At 37.4% G+C, this 13961-nt stretch overlaps 2 protein-coding genes across 3 annotated transcripts in view; one reads left to right on the forward strand and one right to left on the reverse strand.

The window, feature by feature from the left end:
* Window positions 1-6936, reverse strand: part of Gpat4 (Glycerol-3-phosphate acyltransferase 4) — a 32960-nt gene extending 26024 nt beyond the window's left edge. For both annotated transcript variants that reach the window (XM_073085090.1, XM_073085091.1), the window contains exon 1: window positions 6670-6936. In XM_073085090.1, the coding sequence (XP_072941191.1) occupies window positions 6670-6822 (153 nt within the window). In that variant the 5' untranslated portion in view covers window positions 6823-6936. The remainder of the gene's footprint in view (window positions 1-6669) is intronic.
* A 797-nt stretch (window positions 6937-7733) lies between these two features.
* Window positions 7734-11311, forward strand: ATPsynE (ATP synthase, subunit E). Its single transcript, XM_073085203.1, has 3 exons — window positions 7734-7906; window positions 9825-9981; window positions 11165-11311. Exons 1-3 carry the CDS (start codon window positions 7856-7858, stop codon window positions 11203-11205), a joined length of 249 nt encoding a protein of 82 aa, XP_072941304.1. The 5' UTR covers window positions 7734-7855; the 3' UTR covers window positions 11206-11311.
* The last annotated feature ends 2650 nt before the right edge of the window (window positions 11312-13961 follow it).

The following is a 13961-nucleotide window of genomic DNA, read 5'->3' on the forward strand; positions in this document are numbered from 1 at the left end:
GAATTTTACATTAAGAATATAGAGATACGCATTAAAAATTATTAATTGCTTAAACGGTGAAGGAAAACACCGTGAGGAAACCTGCATACTTGAGAAAATGAATATTAAAAAAAAGTTTTCAAAAGTATGTGAAGTCTACCAATTCGCACTTGGCCAGCGCGGTGGACTATGGCCTAATTCTCATTCTGAGACGAGGCCCGTGCGCAGCAGTGGGACAGTAATGGGTTGATGATGATGATAGAAATGCACCATTATGTAAAAAAACAAGTATTTAATATTATGTAAAACTTTGAGTTTTGCGGACACAAACATACTGACAGCTGATGTTATATATATAAAGATCTAATCTATTTCTGTAGAGTTCATCTTATCAACTTATTTAATTATGGTACCTACATATAGTTATTCGGTTATTTTTGGACATTAATTACGGTATTTTCCGGGAATATACGGAAATATGCTATCGTTAGTTATTATTGGAATAAATAATTAAATTTTTAAAATTTCCCTGTTGCTTACATCCTTGAAACTCGAATTTGTATAATATACCAAATACCTACCAAATTTTGAAGGTGGTAGAACCCTTTGTGGTTCGACTCCGGCGGCACCACCGCCACACCTATTTCTACCTAATAACAGCAGTGTTAGGCGCTGCTGTGTTCCGGTTTGAAGGGTGTGGTAAGGGAGACAGACTTTTCCGAGGCGCTCTAGTTTACACCTCAGGGGTAGCGGCGCATCTGTGGCCGACCTCAAGTAGAAATATCTAATCCTATCTGGGGTTGATTACAAATGTCCATGGGCGGCAGTAGCCACTTTATCAGGCGGACTGCATGCTCGTCTGGAAGTCCTATACTATAAAACTAAATGGAAGTAGTATACCAAATGATATTCCGTGTTTACCTTATGGGTACAGAACCCCAAAAAGGGAAATCTATTTATTTAAATCTATAATCCCAAGCACGCACAACTCCATTGCGTGATTTTGTTAACAATTAACCACGCACGCAATACTGTTATTATAATATTATTTGGGATTTCGTATACCTACCTATGTTGGTGTTACATAAAAGTTATGTATTAAGTAATGTGGAAATGAAATATATTTTGGTAGTTTACAGATTGTCCAGTTGCAATGTATTTTATAATAGGTATTGGGTATAGGTACAATATCTTATACGTACGTTCTTATACGTCTATTTATCCCTGTAGTTCCGGGACCAATATAGGGCTACGGTATCCCCTGCTTGTCGTATGAGGAGCAGCCACAGATGCAGCCAAAGATTCGCCGCTACACCTGATGACAGCTGGAACGCCTCGGAAAAGTATGTCTCCCTTACCACGCCCTTCAAACCGGAACACAGCAGCGCTTAACACTGCTATTATATCAGAAATAGGTGTGGCATTGGTGCTGCCGTCGAATCAGAGTTTTGTATAGTCCGCGTAAAACTGCTAGTCCGCTATGAATATAGAAATGAATCGCGTCGCCATAGCAAATTGTATGACTACACCTGCTCGCAACAACTTCAGAGCGGACTAGCAGTTTGGCACGGACTATACCACCTTCTAAAGACTTTAACTACAACACCATCTCACTGTAACCACAGCAATGGCCTCATCAATCAAGCCTTTCTCTTTGTATGAACCCCCCGCAATTATCTGCAACAGGGCAACCACGATCAATCACATCCGAATCCAATGATAATACCATTGGCCAAGGTCACGTTATCAAACAGATTACCCTAAATCTCCACTCATTAGTGCAATACGTTCAAAAACAGATTAAAATACATATATTTATATGAAATTTTTAATATAACACAGGAAAGTAACAGCTCTAAAACTCGAAAGTAACAGAAGGTGGTAGAACCCTCTGTGGTTCGACTCCGGTACCACCACCGCCATTTTGTGAAGAACACCATATTTCCAGCAATAGTGTTACCATGTATTTAAAAATATTGGACAGTCCGCAAAAATTGAAGGTGGTAGAACCCTTTGTGGTTCGACTCCGGCGGCACCACCGCCACACCTATTTCTGTTATAACAGCAGGGTAGCGCTGCTGTGTTCAGGTTTGAAGGGTGTGGTAAGGGAGACATACTTTTCCGAGGCGTTCCAGCTTAGTCCTCAGGGGTAGCGGCTCATCTGTGGCCGACCTTAGGTAGGAATATCTAATCCTATCTAGGATTTATTACAGATGGCCATTGGGCGGCAGTAGCCACTTACTATCAGGTGGACTGCATGCTCGTCTGCTACTCCCACATTATAAAAAATGACGTCACAGAGTAAAGACCTCAAACCTATTGGACTTAAATAGGTAAAGTGTGAGCCTGACAGGTGACGTCGCGTTATAAGCTTGTATTTGTTAAGCCTTTGTACGATAACCAGTCAAGGACCTCGTTTTATTAATAGGGTTGTCACCTATACTTAAAATTTGTATAATAATTATTATATAAAGAAAAAAATTACTGCTAAAAATATAGCCTATGTTTCTTTTATTAACACGCTTTCAAAGACCCCCTTATATGTTAATATCCCTTAAGATATTTAGGCCGTATGGTATGCTTAAAAATGAGACATACATACGCGAGAAAAACATCACGCAGTTAAGTAAAAATAATTATATAACATTTAATCTTATATATAAAATTCTCGTGTCACGATGTTAGTTAGTACTCCTCGGAAACGGCTTTACCGATTTTCACCAAATTTTATATGCATATTCAGTACGTCTGAGAATCGGCTACTATCTATTTTTCATACCCCTAAGTGATAAGGGTTGTTCACCCTTAACATTTTTTTATTTATATGGCAACACAACGTTGGCCGGGTCAGCTAGTTTATATTTAAAAGAGTCTAAAATATTGTCCTTAAAAAAAATTATATTGTTCAATATATGTATGTATATATGTATATATTGTCAAAGACAATTTGACAGCCTTATATTTTTGCACCACATTTTTGCTTTTCACTGTAAATTCGTTAAAAAATCACTTTATTCTCAAGAAAAGCTAAATATTTTTCTTCTTAATTTAAAACAAAAACATCTTTAAACAAATTCCATCCATCCATCCATCCATCCATCTATCCATCAGCCTTTTGAGGTCCACTGCTGGACATAGGCCTCCCCTAATTGGCGCCACTCCAACCGGTCCCGTGCCCTTTGAATCCAGCGGAATTAAACAAATTAACCCACATTTATGGATAGATGTTTTAAAAATATTATTCTTCCTCCCCCAATCTGTCTAAAGCATTTATTTTAAACAGACAACCTTACATATAAACAAAGCCTACCATAGCAACATTATCAATCGCACAAGAATCTTATCTGCTGAGATACGCAGAATATAAAGTCATTTGGAAGACATATGTATTATGTACAAAAGTATTTAGAAAATTATTTAAATAACGTATAAAGTGCAAGTCAGGTAATGACTCATCAAAGATTATAGTCGTCACAATTTAATAGGCCCCAGCGGCCCCGGGAAGGACGACGGTATGTGTGGTCGCATACCGTCGTATACACCAGATGGTGTGGCGAGCGTCAAGCTCACCTGGGCGGAGCCCGACGGGGCAACGCGCTAAGAGGACTCCGTTTGCGTTCCTTTGGAGATCCCGGAGCCCTCAACGCTGCGCAGAGGACGGCCACCGGGGGGGTTTTAGTGCGGTAAAAAACCCACATGACTCGGCGTCGCTCCCACGTTGTCGGGTACCTTTTGAAGGTTTCCCCCTCGACAAAACAAAAAAAAAGAAGGCCCATTTTGACACATGCCATCCCAATGTCATTAATGTCTTAAACTAACTTTTCAGTAGGCAGATTACGACCTCGTGACGGTTAGAGCTTGCAGCTTCAAAGCATTCGGAAGAACCCATAATCGATTAACGTTCAAATAATCGAAACTTAGAATTAGCAATAACTAATTATTTATCCCTTTTTCATTATAACAATAATAAAATAATCAAACTTTGTTTCTTAGTGAATGATAAAACGAAAAAAAAATACAGTTGACGACCGATGCTTTATTTAATCTTCTAAAAAAGGTTAAATTTTTAAATTATACTGGTATTTCTTTTCTCCTTTTTATTGAATATTTAGATGATTTAAAAAAATATAGCATAAATATTCTGTTTACAAAATATTAAGTAATTTATACAATACGATGTGTGGTTGTAATCGATTTGTCGTAAAAATAGGTTTCTTTGGTTATCGATTTGTATGTCACATGCTTAGAGCCTAGCGATAGGGGGAAACCTTCAAAAGGTACCCGACGCCGTGGGAGCGACGGCGGGTTATGTGGGACTTTTACCGCACTAAAACCCCCCGGTGGCCGTCCTCAGCGCTGCGTAGAAGACTCCGGGATCTCCAAAGGAACGCAACCGGAGTCCTCTTAACGCGTTGCCCCGTCGGGCTCCGCCCAGATGATCATGAAGCTGGCCTTTTCTTGTGGAGCGCACGACAGTACGAGGTCACACATACCATCGTTCTTCCCAGGGTCGCTAGCCGGGCGGTTAGAGCTCCCACTCTTGCCGCCCGCAACTCCGAAAGCCCCCTTTTAGTCTCTTCTTACGACATGCAGAGGGTACTGTAGCCCTATTCTGGTCCCGGAACCACAGGGACTTAGTGATAGCCTAGTGGTTAAGAACTGAAAAATCAGAGGCGTGCCTGTGATTTCAACCTCGGACCCCTCGCTTAAGAGCCACATGTGAACTAGGCTATCACTAAAACTTAGGTTTGGTAACAAAGTATTTGTTCAAAATGATAATCTCTCACAAAGATCTTTGTTTGTATGTATGATCTCATTTACAGTTGATTCCTTTTGTGCTTAAAACAAAGGTACATATTTACATATAAATATGCTTATATACATAGATAATATGTGTGTCCTCTTGTATTGTGTCATTGTCGTTATGAGATTACTTTGAAGGTGATAGAATCTTTTGTGGTTCGACTCCGGCGGCACCACCGCCACACCTATCTCTGTTATAACAGCAGTGTTAAGCGCTGCTTTATTCTGGTTTGAAGGGTGTGGTAAGGGAGACATACTTTTCCGAGGCGTTTCAGCTTAGTCGTCAAGGGTAGCGGCGCATCTGTAGTCGACCTCAGGTAGGAAAATCTAATCCTATCTGGGGTTGATTACATATTTCCATGGGCGGCAGTAGCCACTTACCATCAGGTGGACTGCATGCTCATCTGCTACTCCCATAATAGAATAAAAAAAAATATTTTTCTGAGGCAGTCCAACTCTATCCTCACGGGTGGCGCATCTGTGGGCGACCTCATTTAGAAATCTAATCTCGTCTAGATTGATTACAGATGTACATAGGCAGCAGTTGCCACTGTCCCCAGAATTAGCAGGATTATGCTATAGTCAAAATAAAAAATTGATACACTTCAAACACTTTCAAAATCTGTTTTTTTTATATTATATTGTCATGAAATTTCGTAAACATTGTCAGCCGTTTAGAAAAGGACATAAGGGTACCATTTGTCGTGAAAAAGTACCATGCCTGAGGAACATATAAAAACTTGGACCACAAGCAAAGTGGTAGGTAAAAGCCAGTTCATTTGGGGTGGTTTGCATCAGTAACTTTAATATTTACAAAAGATTAACCCACCGTCAAATACATGGTTAAAAAATGAATTAATTGCAACATTTTAGTAGACTATGATTTTACATCATAACTTATATAACTTAAACACTCAATTTCAATCGGTTTAAGTGTATCTGTTATAGCCTAAGTAGTGACAACCCAGTGGTTAAGAAACTCGAGGTCTCGATTGAGGGGTCCGAGGTCCAAATCCCAGGCACACACCTCTGATTTTTTAAAGTTATGTGTGTATTATTAGTTAATTATAATTTGCTAAACGGTGAAGGAAAACATCATGAGGATCCCTGCATACATGAGAGATTTATAAAAAAAAATATCTCAAAGGTATGTGAAGTCTACCAATACGCACTTGGCCAGCGCGGTGGACTATGGCCTAATCCTTCTCATTCTGAGAGGAGACCCGTGCCCAGCAGTGGGACAGTAATGGGTTGATGATGATGATGCAGAAGAGATTTATAAAAAATATCAAAAAGGTATTTGACGTCTAGCAATACGCACTTGGCCAGCACAGTTGACTATGGCCTAATCCTACTCATTCTGAGAGGAGAGCCGCGCCCAGCAGTGGGACAGTATAAAGCTGACGGCGACGGCAAACATCAGTTTTTTATGTCGCCACGTCGTCAAAATTGTTTTAATTTGGTCAAATAATATCGCAGCATGTTCCTGCTAGATTAGAAAATATATTTCACTCCCTAATTGTTTCAAAAAGGTTGGTTATACTAAAAAATAAAAATCATATGACAGGCGACATTTTCCAACCGGCGTTGGGTCGAGCACGGTACTGACATGCAGTTATGAAAATACGAATATTACACATTTTTCAATCAAATTGTAACTAAATTACGAAAAAAAACGTGTTCGATAAATAATTCATGAGTCATTTACGTTATATTAGACGATATCAAGGTTAATCTTTCAACAACATATCACTAATTTACGTGTTAACCGCCGCAGCGATACACACGAAAACAGTGTATCAAAAAAATACAATTTTTTGAATCATTTTCTAAAATAAACGCGCAAATAACCAAATAATTACCGTACTATTAAATTGAATAACTCACCTCGAATAACTTTAGCAAGATGTTCACATATAGGCGGCGGACGCCCAGAGACTTCCCGATCGACGCCAAAAATATTATGCACACGATTAATAGAAGAAACGGCGTATAAAGAATCGAAACTGCAACCGATACGAACGGCATTACCGACGCCATATTGCGAAGAACTGAATTCGAATGACAGATTATGAAAAATAATAATCCACGGATATAAGACGGAATAGAATAGCCGCTACGTCATTATCGATGTACGCACGCATTCATTCAATGTTTCACAAGAACTAAAGCTGTCATTTATCGCCAGCTGAGGTCCTGTCAATGCCATATAAAGTACTGTGTTACCATTATAAGAGATAACTAAAATCCTTTGACTATATATTATTATTATCTTAGTAATATCAAAATAATTTTAATACAATACTCTGCACTGTATTAAAAATATTACTTTTCTGGTTATTATTGAATTTACTACACTTTAAAAATGATGTTACCTTTTTGTGGATGTAGATAAAGTAGATGTTTAGTCATTTCTGTAAATATTTTAGGTAAGTTATAAATTAACTGGAAAATTAAGTTTCTGTTATTAATATGTTTGAATCATATTACTATACTCTTCTTCTAAATAATTCTACGAAACAAATAAAGATACAAAAAATAGGGCAATACTACAGATCTCTCTCTCTCTCTCTCTCTCTGTCAATATTGAATTACGCTTCTTTTCACATGTTCTCGTAGCATTATTTAAGTACAAAAATATTTTACTAATAGTAAATATTTTTTACTTATGGAAATGGTATATTTTGTAATAATTTTGAGAGCTTCATACCTTAGATATTATCTAAGCTTCATACAAAACAGTTAAATATAACTTGAGTTGTAGAAAACATATCTACACAAATTTCAAAGTAAATAAGTCTACGATAAAAATACAATGCCTTTGTTAATAAAATTATAATAAAAACTGTTACTAATGCTACCAGAGTAAATTATATTTTATATTTCCTACATTATTTTTTTGTCAAACGATTCATTTTACGTATACATCGTTGAAAGTCAAAGTTATATCATAGATATTTTTTAATGTGACAACACTGGTGCAGTACATTATAACCTCTGCAAAGGGAAATAAATTTTGGATATTTTTCCAAATAATATTCCTGTTGGGATAATTTTCCAAAAAATAACCAAAATGGCCGATCTTCCCTATGGACCCCCAGTGCGAGTGTCACCATTGATCCGGGTAAATATTTTCAAAAATCACAAATTCTGAACATTATGTAACAAGTTGTTTTTATTCATTTTTGAACTGATATTCGATATTCAAAATTTGTAAAATACTTCCGACGTAAATTCTTATAGTTTTAAACTTCCAGTTTTATTTTCAGCCAGTGTATGAGCGTACAAAAAAAACCGTACCAAGATTTTCCATAAAATTTATAACCTGTTTAATCAACTAATTATTTTATTTGTTACGTCCTTACTTATATTTTATTTAATACAATATTCTTGTCGATAAAATAAATGTATAAGGTTAAAAGAATCGCGTAAAAATTAATCCATACACAAGGAGTTATTTAATACAAATTATTACAGATTGATTGATACATAGATTATTAAAGATTACTCACTCCTAACAAGAAAATTTAACCAGTTGTGAGAATTGAAATAGTTGCATAAAAAAGTTTTGCCACGTCTCCGTGCTAAAATGTCTTAAAATATTTGTAATAATTATTTATTTATTATGTAAATCACGCAGTATTAGTTATTTATTCATAAATTTTCTCTAAAAATGTTTTATTTGTCAAGAATTCAAAAAAAGAACTTTCTAATAAGCCGTTTGTGGCTTCATTCAATTTCAAGGCGGCGAAGTATCTTTACTAATCTATGCATTGATACTATAATTTCTTGACACTGATCATGATTGGTAACCTTAATATCAGGTTAATGGAATTATCATTTTCCACAGATTTATTTCAATACAATAAAGATGAGCCTGATACCCAAATTTTTCATAGATTATCTCTTCACTATTCTATCCTGCTCTATAGTATTAAGTGCAGTTAAGGCAAACTAACTTAGTTCTCAAGGGGAGACCAGTAGCACACTTCAGATAGGAATCCAATCTGGGTTTGACGATTGATTACTTATCCATATGGATAAGTAATCAATCGTCAAACCCAGCTATATTAGCTGTCTGCTTACTATTAGCGGGACTATAATGTCATAATCTAGTGACAAAAACATTAAAATAACAGTTGTAATCAACATTCAAATTACTAAAACGTAAAGTAAGCAATGGAGGGCACGGCCGACAGTAGGATGGGTGATCGCTAGTGACAAAAACATATTGGATGGGTGACCGCTAGTGGTAAAACCATTAAAATAACAGTTGTAATCAACATTCAAATTACTAAAATGTAAATTAAGCAATGGAGGGCACGGCCGACAGTAGGATGGGTGACCGCTAGTGACAAAAACATATTAAAATAGCAATTGTAATCAACATTTAAATTACTAAGATGTAACTTAAGCAACGTTTGTCGAGGTCGGATGTTAGATGGGATGGGACCGCTAGTGGCATAAACATATTAAACATCAGTCTTAATCAACATTGTTGTTAAAAAATAAAATTGAAAAAAAAATGTGTATTACTGCCATCTGTTTTCAAGTTGACGAATTAAGGTGTTAGGAATTTTCGTTACGGAATTTCTCGATTCGGTCGCCGCGCTCAAAGCCCGCGATAAAAGCTATGCAATAGCTTAAAAATGTTTTTACACAACTAAACATAAGGTGTAGGCGACCATCTTAGTTTAATAATATGGCAATCAGGGGCGACTTTAGCTCATGTAGTGCCCGTGTGCAATGAAACCCTGGCGCTCCCTAGGCCTGACTTTTCCTAGGCAAAACTTTTTTGAGGCGGTTCAGCTTAGTCCTCAGGGGTAGGGACGCATCTGTTGCGGACCTCAGGTAGGAATATCTAATCCTATCTGGGGTTGATTACGGATGTTCATGGGCGCCAGTAGCCACTTACCATCAGGTGGACTGCGTGCTCGTCTGCTACTCCTATATTATAAAAAAAAAAAAACTTACCATCAAGTCGACTTCATGTTGATTAACTACTTCAATCTTATTCAAACACTCCAATTAAATATTTCCAGTTTGGCCGTTGGTCCTTCCTTGGCGCCGGTATCATGTACGGAGCCTTCCATCAAAACAGGTTGTCCAAGAAAGAAGCCAAGCTTCGCGAGATTGAGGCTAAGGAGAAAGTCATCAGGGACGAGAAGCTGGCTAAGGAGAAGGCGATTGCTTCAGCAGGTTTGTATTTACTAATTATAAGATCATAGAACACATAGATTGGATCCGGCAGCTGCACTGCCACACCTATTTCTGTTATAACAGCAGTGTAGCGCTGTGTTCTGGTTTGAAGGGTGTGGTAAGGGAGACATACTTTTCCGAGGCGTTCCAGCTAAGTCCTCAGGGGTAGCGGCACATCTGTGGCCCACCTCAGGTAGGAATATATAATTCTATCTGTGGTTGATTACAGATGTCCATGGGCGGGAGTAGGCACTTACCATCAGGTGGACTGCATACTCGTCTGTTACTCCTATATTGTAAAAAAGCTTAAAATTCCTAACAGAAATGTAAAACTTACACAATGTTTTCCTTGACTGTTATAGCGAGTTATAATTAATTACTAATACACATAATGAGTTAAAATTTAGAGCTGTTAAGATTCGGACTCCTAGTCTAAGGCACAAAATTTAAAATCACTAGACTAGAATAACTTATAAATAATGCTAAAGAGAGTTCTCTCTGTGGTTCGACGTCAGTGGCACCACCACCACACCTATTTCTGCCTCATAAGAGCTGAGTTAAGCGCTGCTGTGTTCTGGTTTGAAGGGTGTGGTAAGGGAGACATACTTTTCTTAGGCGTTCCAGCTTAATCCTCTGGGGTAGTGGCACAACTATGACCGTTTTTGAGAATTTTGTCTTGTTTGGGGTTGATTGCAGATGTTGATGCGCGGCAGTAGCTACTTAGGGAACGTACCCATACTACGTGACCCATTTAGGGGGGGGAGGGAGGTCTTTAAAATGTCACGCTAAGTCACAGGAGCGGGGGGGGGGACTTTGATTTTTGTCACGTAGTAAAATTCATCGAGTCGACGAGAATCCGTGCTACAGGCGTATACAATAATGTACGATCGGCTGCTTTTGCTCGTCGCGCCGGCGCAGGACACAACAACATCCACCCACAACAACCCATCGCTAATACTACGTAACTATTTGAGGAGGGGGGGGGGTCTTAGCATATACTATGGGTGGTCACGGGAGGGGGGAGGGTTCGAAAAATATTAAAAAATTGGTCACGTAGTATGGGTACGTTCCCTTATCATCAAGTGAACGGTTCGCTCGTCTGCTACTCCTATATTATGTACAAGAAATATATGTTTAGTTTTAATATTTTATAGTTGAATAAACATATTCTTTCTCGTTTCAGCGGAGATAAAAGCACTGGAAGAGATGATCGCCAAGAAGTAGTTAACACATCTAGTTGTAAGGACATCTGTGTTGTCGCTCCGATCTTACCTCGGCAACAATTCCATCGCTAAATTATGTATTTAATGAATTATAGGTGATTATTAAAGCTGTTGTTTTATTTTATCTTTACAACCTTTTGAAAATACTAGTTTTTGCCCGCGACCTTTTATGTTCAGAGGTCTATCTCAAATGAAACGAAATGAAATATATGAAATGAAATATATTTATTTTGTATAGGCCAACGACGGCACTTACAAATTATCAGTTACAATATTTTTCTTAAACTACTACCGGATCGGAACGCGACCTCTACTGAGAAGATCCGGTAAGAAACTCAGTGGGTTTGTCTTTTTTTTAAATAATAATTTCTTTTTTTAATGCCATCATTTTTACATATAATTAATAAAGCATTCTCTCGGGAACGGTACTTTTTTTGGAATAAAAAGTATACCTTTATTCGCGCCAAATTTCTAGTCCGTTCTAAAGTTGTACGCAGGTGTAGTCAGAGAGCTAATGCGGTGGAACACAACTACAAGCATATACTCCGTAGCAACGTAAGGGCACACTAACGCAGCTATGTACCCACGGGCGAGAGCGGGCAGCGTGGGTTCCGGGAAGGTCCCGCACTGTCTTCGTCCCGCTAATGTCTACAATTTGCTGTTGCGACACGACTCATTTCTATGTTCAGAGCGGACTAGAAGTTTGGCGCGGATTTTACTGATCTTTTTCTGAACCTCTGACAACGTGTGTACAAAATTTCATGACAATCGGTTATTGTATGTAGTTAAGGTGTTAAAGTGTAGTCACATTCGTATTTATAATATTGCTTGGGATTAGGTTTATAATTATATTTATTATCATAGAAGAAGACTTTACTCTTAGAGTGGTTATTACTACGCCTCCGCCTCTAGCAGTTTTACAGTGTCTTATATGTTCCAACTTACCTAACTAAATAGTCAATGGTGAACTGGCTTTGCAATTTTAGAATTAAATTTAGAACCTACACCAAATATCTTCAAACACAACTCAATTATTCCCATCGGTTGAGGAGTTACATATTTTGACTACCAGCCACATTATCAGACCCTTAAATAGTCAATAATAAACTGATTTTGCAATTTCATTAGAACCTACACCAAATATCTTCAAACAAAACTCAATTATACCCATCGGTTGAGGAGTTACATATTTTGTCTTAAGAACCCACTCTGATCCTCATCATATTTAAATGGGACCAACTTGAAGCAATAGTGAACACACGAAATTAAAGGCATTAAAATAGGTTCATAAACGGCGAAGTTATGGCTATTATATTTACATGGGTGGAGGAGCTCCCCTCATTTTCTCCAGAACCCATCGATGGATCCTAACCATATTTAAATGGGACCAACTTCCAGCTCGTCTCTACACAATAAAAAAAGAATTATTCAAATCGGTTCGCTAACGGCGGAGTAATTCGTGTACATACATAAAAAACAAAAAAAAGATACCGGCCGAATTGATAACCACCTCCTTTGTGAATTCGGTTAAAAAGTAGTGCGTCCGCGCGCGGTAACATCTGATATACGCTCCGTAAATTCACATTCACATTTAATGTTGTGACAATAAGACGCCCAGTTTAAGTTATAGTAAAATATGAATTCCTGGTAATTTTATGAAATCGTACTAGAATTTCCGCTAATTGTATGCGCGATCATCAAGTCTTTAATAATTAATTATAACTCCATCTGTTAATGTCATGGAGAAACAATATAAGTAAATCTTGAAGTTGTCAATAGATGGCGTGTCAAGTTCTAAATACTCTACAGAATAAACGAATACATTTCAATGGATAATCTGGTATAATACATAATATATAATCGCTTACAGATACATTTACATATCATATAGCTTCCTCCTGAGGTATTCCCGGAGCGCTATGACATGGGGCTCTTCAAAAAAGGTGCAAAAAGAGCACTCATCCAAAGCCGGCGATGTATTGGCGATTTATTTTACTAATATATTGAGTGTACATTATGTTGGTATTCAAAAATAAATAAATCTCTATTTTATGTAAGGAGAAAACAAAAAAGTGATATAGGTATGATTTTAAGCAACATTGAGGATTCGATCAGCAATTGGATGACCCTTGGTTTGAGATTATTTAAACTACCAGTGAAAGTCGAATTGGTTTAGTAGTTTTGGAGATACATCTGTTCATACAGACATAAATACGAAAGTTATTATAATTGTTTTTAGGGTTCCCTTCAAAACGGAACCGTATTACTAAGCCTCCGCTGTCTGTCCTATCACAGGGCTCGTTATGAATCGAAATAGATAGAAACTTGAATTTTTTACAAAGTAGGTATATATTACGTTGGCTGCTATAACAACAAATACTAAAGATAAAAATAAATAGCGGTCGCTATACAATAAACCGATATTTTTGTCGTTAAAATAAATAAATATAATTGGCCGAGTGCAAGTTGAACACGGAGGGTTCCGTAACAACAATTTTCAATTTTTTTAATGTTATTATACGACTAATTGAAGTAAGTGCATTGTGAACATTTAATATAGACAAGCGTTAAACGTCGATAAAACCGTTCCGTTTTAATCCTTCGGGCATACCATTTACTTTTAGGGTTCCATCGAACCCTAAAAGTAAATGAAAATATACGGAACCCATCGGGTGCGAGTTCGACTCGCACGTAGCCATTTTTTTTTTATAATATAGAAGTAGCAGACGAGCATGCAGTCCACCTGATGGTAAGTGG

Source organism: Epargyreus clarus, unplaced genomic scaffold (genome assembly GCF_041222505.1).
Source record: "Epargyreus clarus isolate Ecla_fem2 unplaced genomic scaffold, WU_Ecla_fem_2.2 ptg000022l, whole genome shotgun sequence".
Classification (NCBI taxonomy): Eukaryota; Metazoa; Arthropoda; class Insecta; order Lepidoptera; family Hesperiidae; genus Epargyreus; species Epargyreus clarus.

Excerpts from the sequence above, each read along its gene's own strand:
- ATPsynE (XM_073085203.1), top strand. The coding sequence starts at position 7,856 with ATGGCCGATCTTCCCTATGGACCCCCAGTGCGAGTGTCACCATTGATC. Across the intron at positions 7,907-9,824 it reads GAGTGTCACCATTGATCCGG|TTTGGCCGTTGGTCCTTCCT; the intron begins GTAAATATTTTC and ends AAATATTTCCAG. Across the intron at positions 9,982-11,164 it reads GAAGGCGATTGCTTCAGCAG|CGGAGATAAAAGCACTGGAA; the intron begins GTTTGTATTTAC and ends TTCTCGTTTCAG.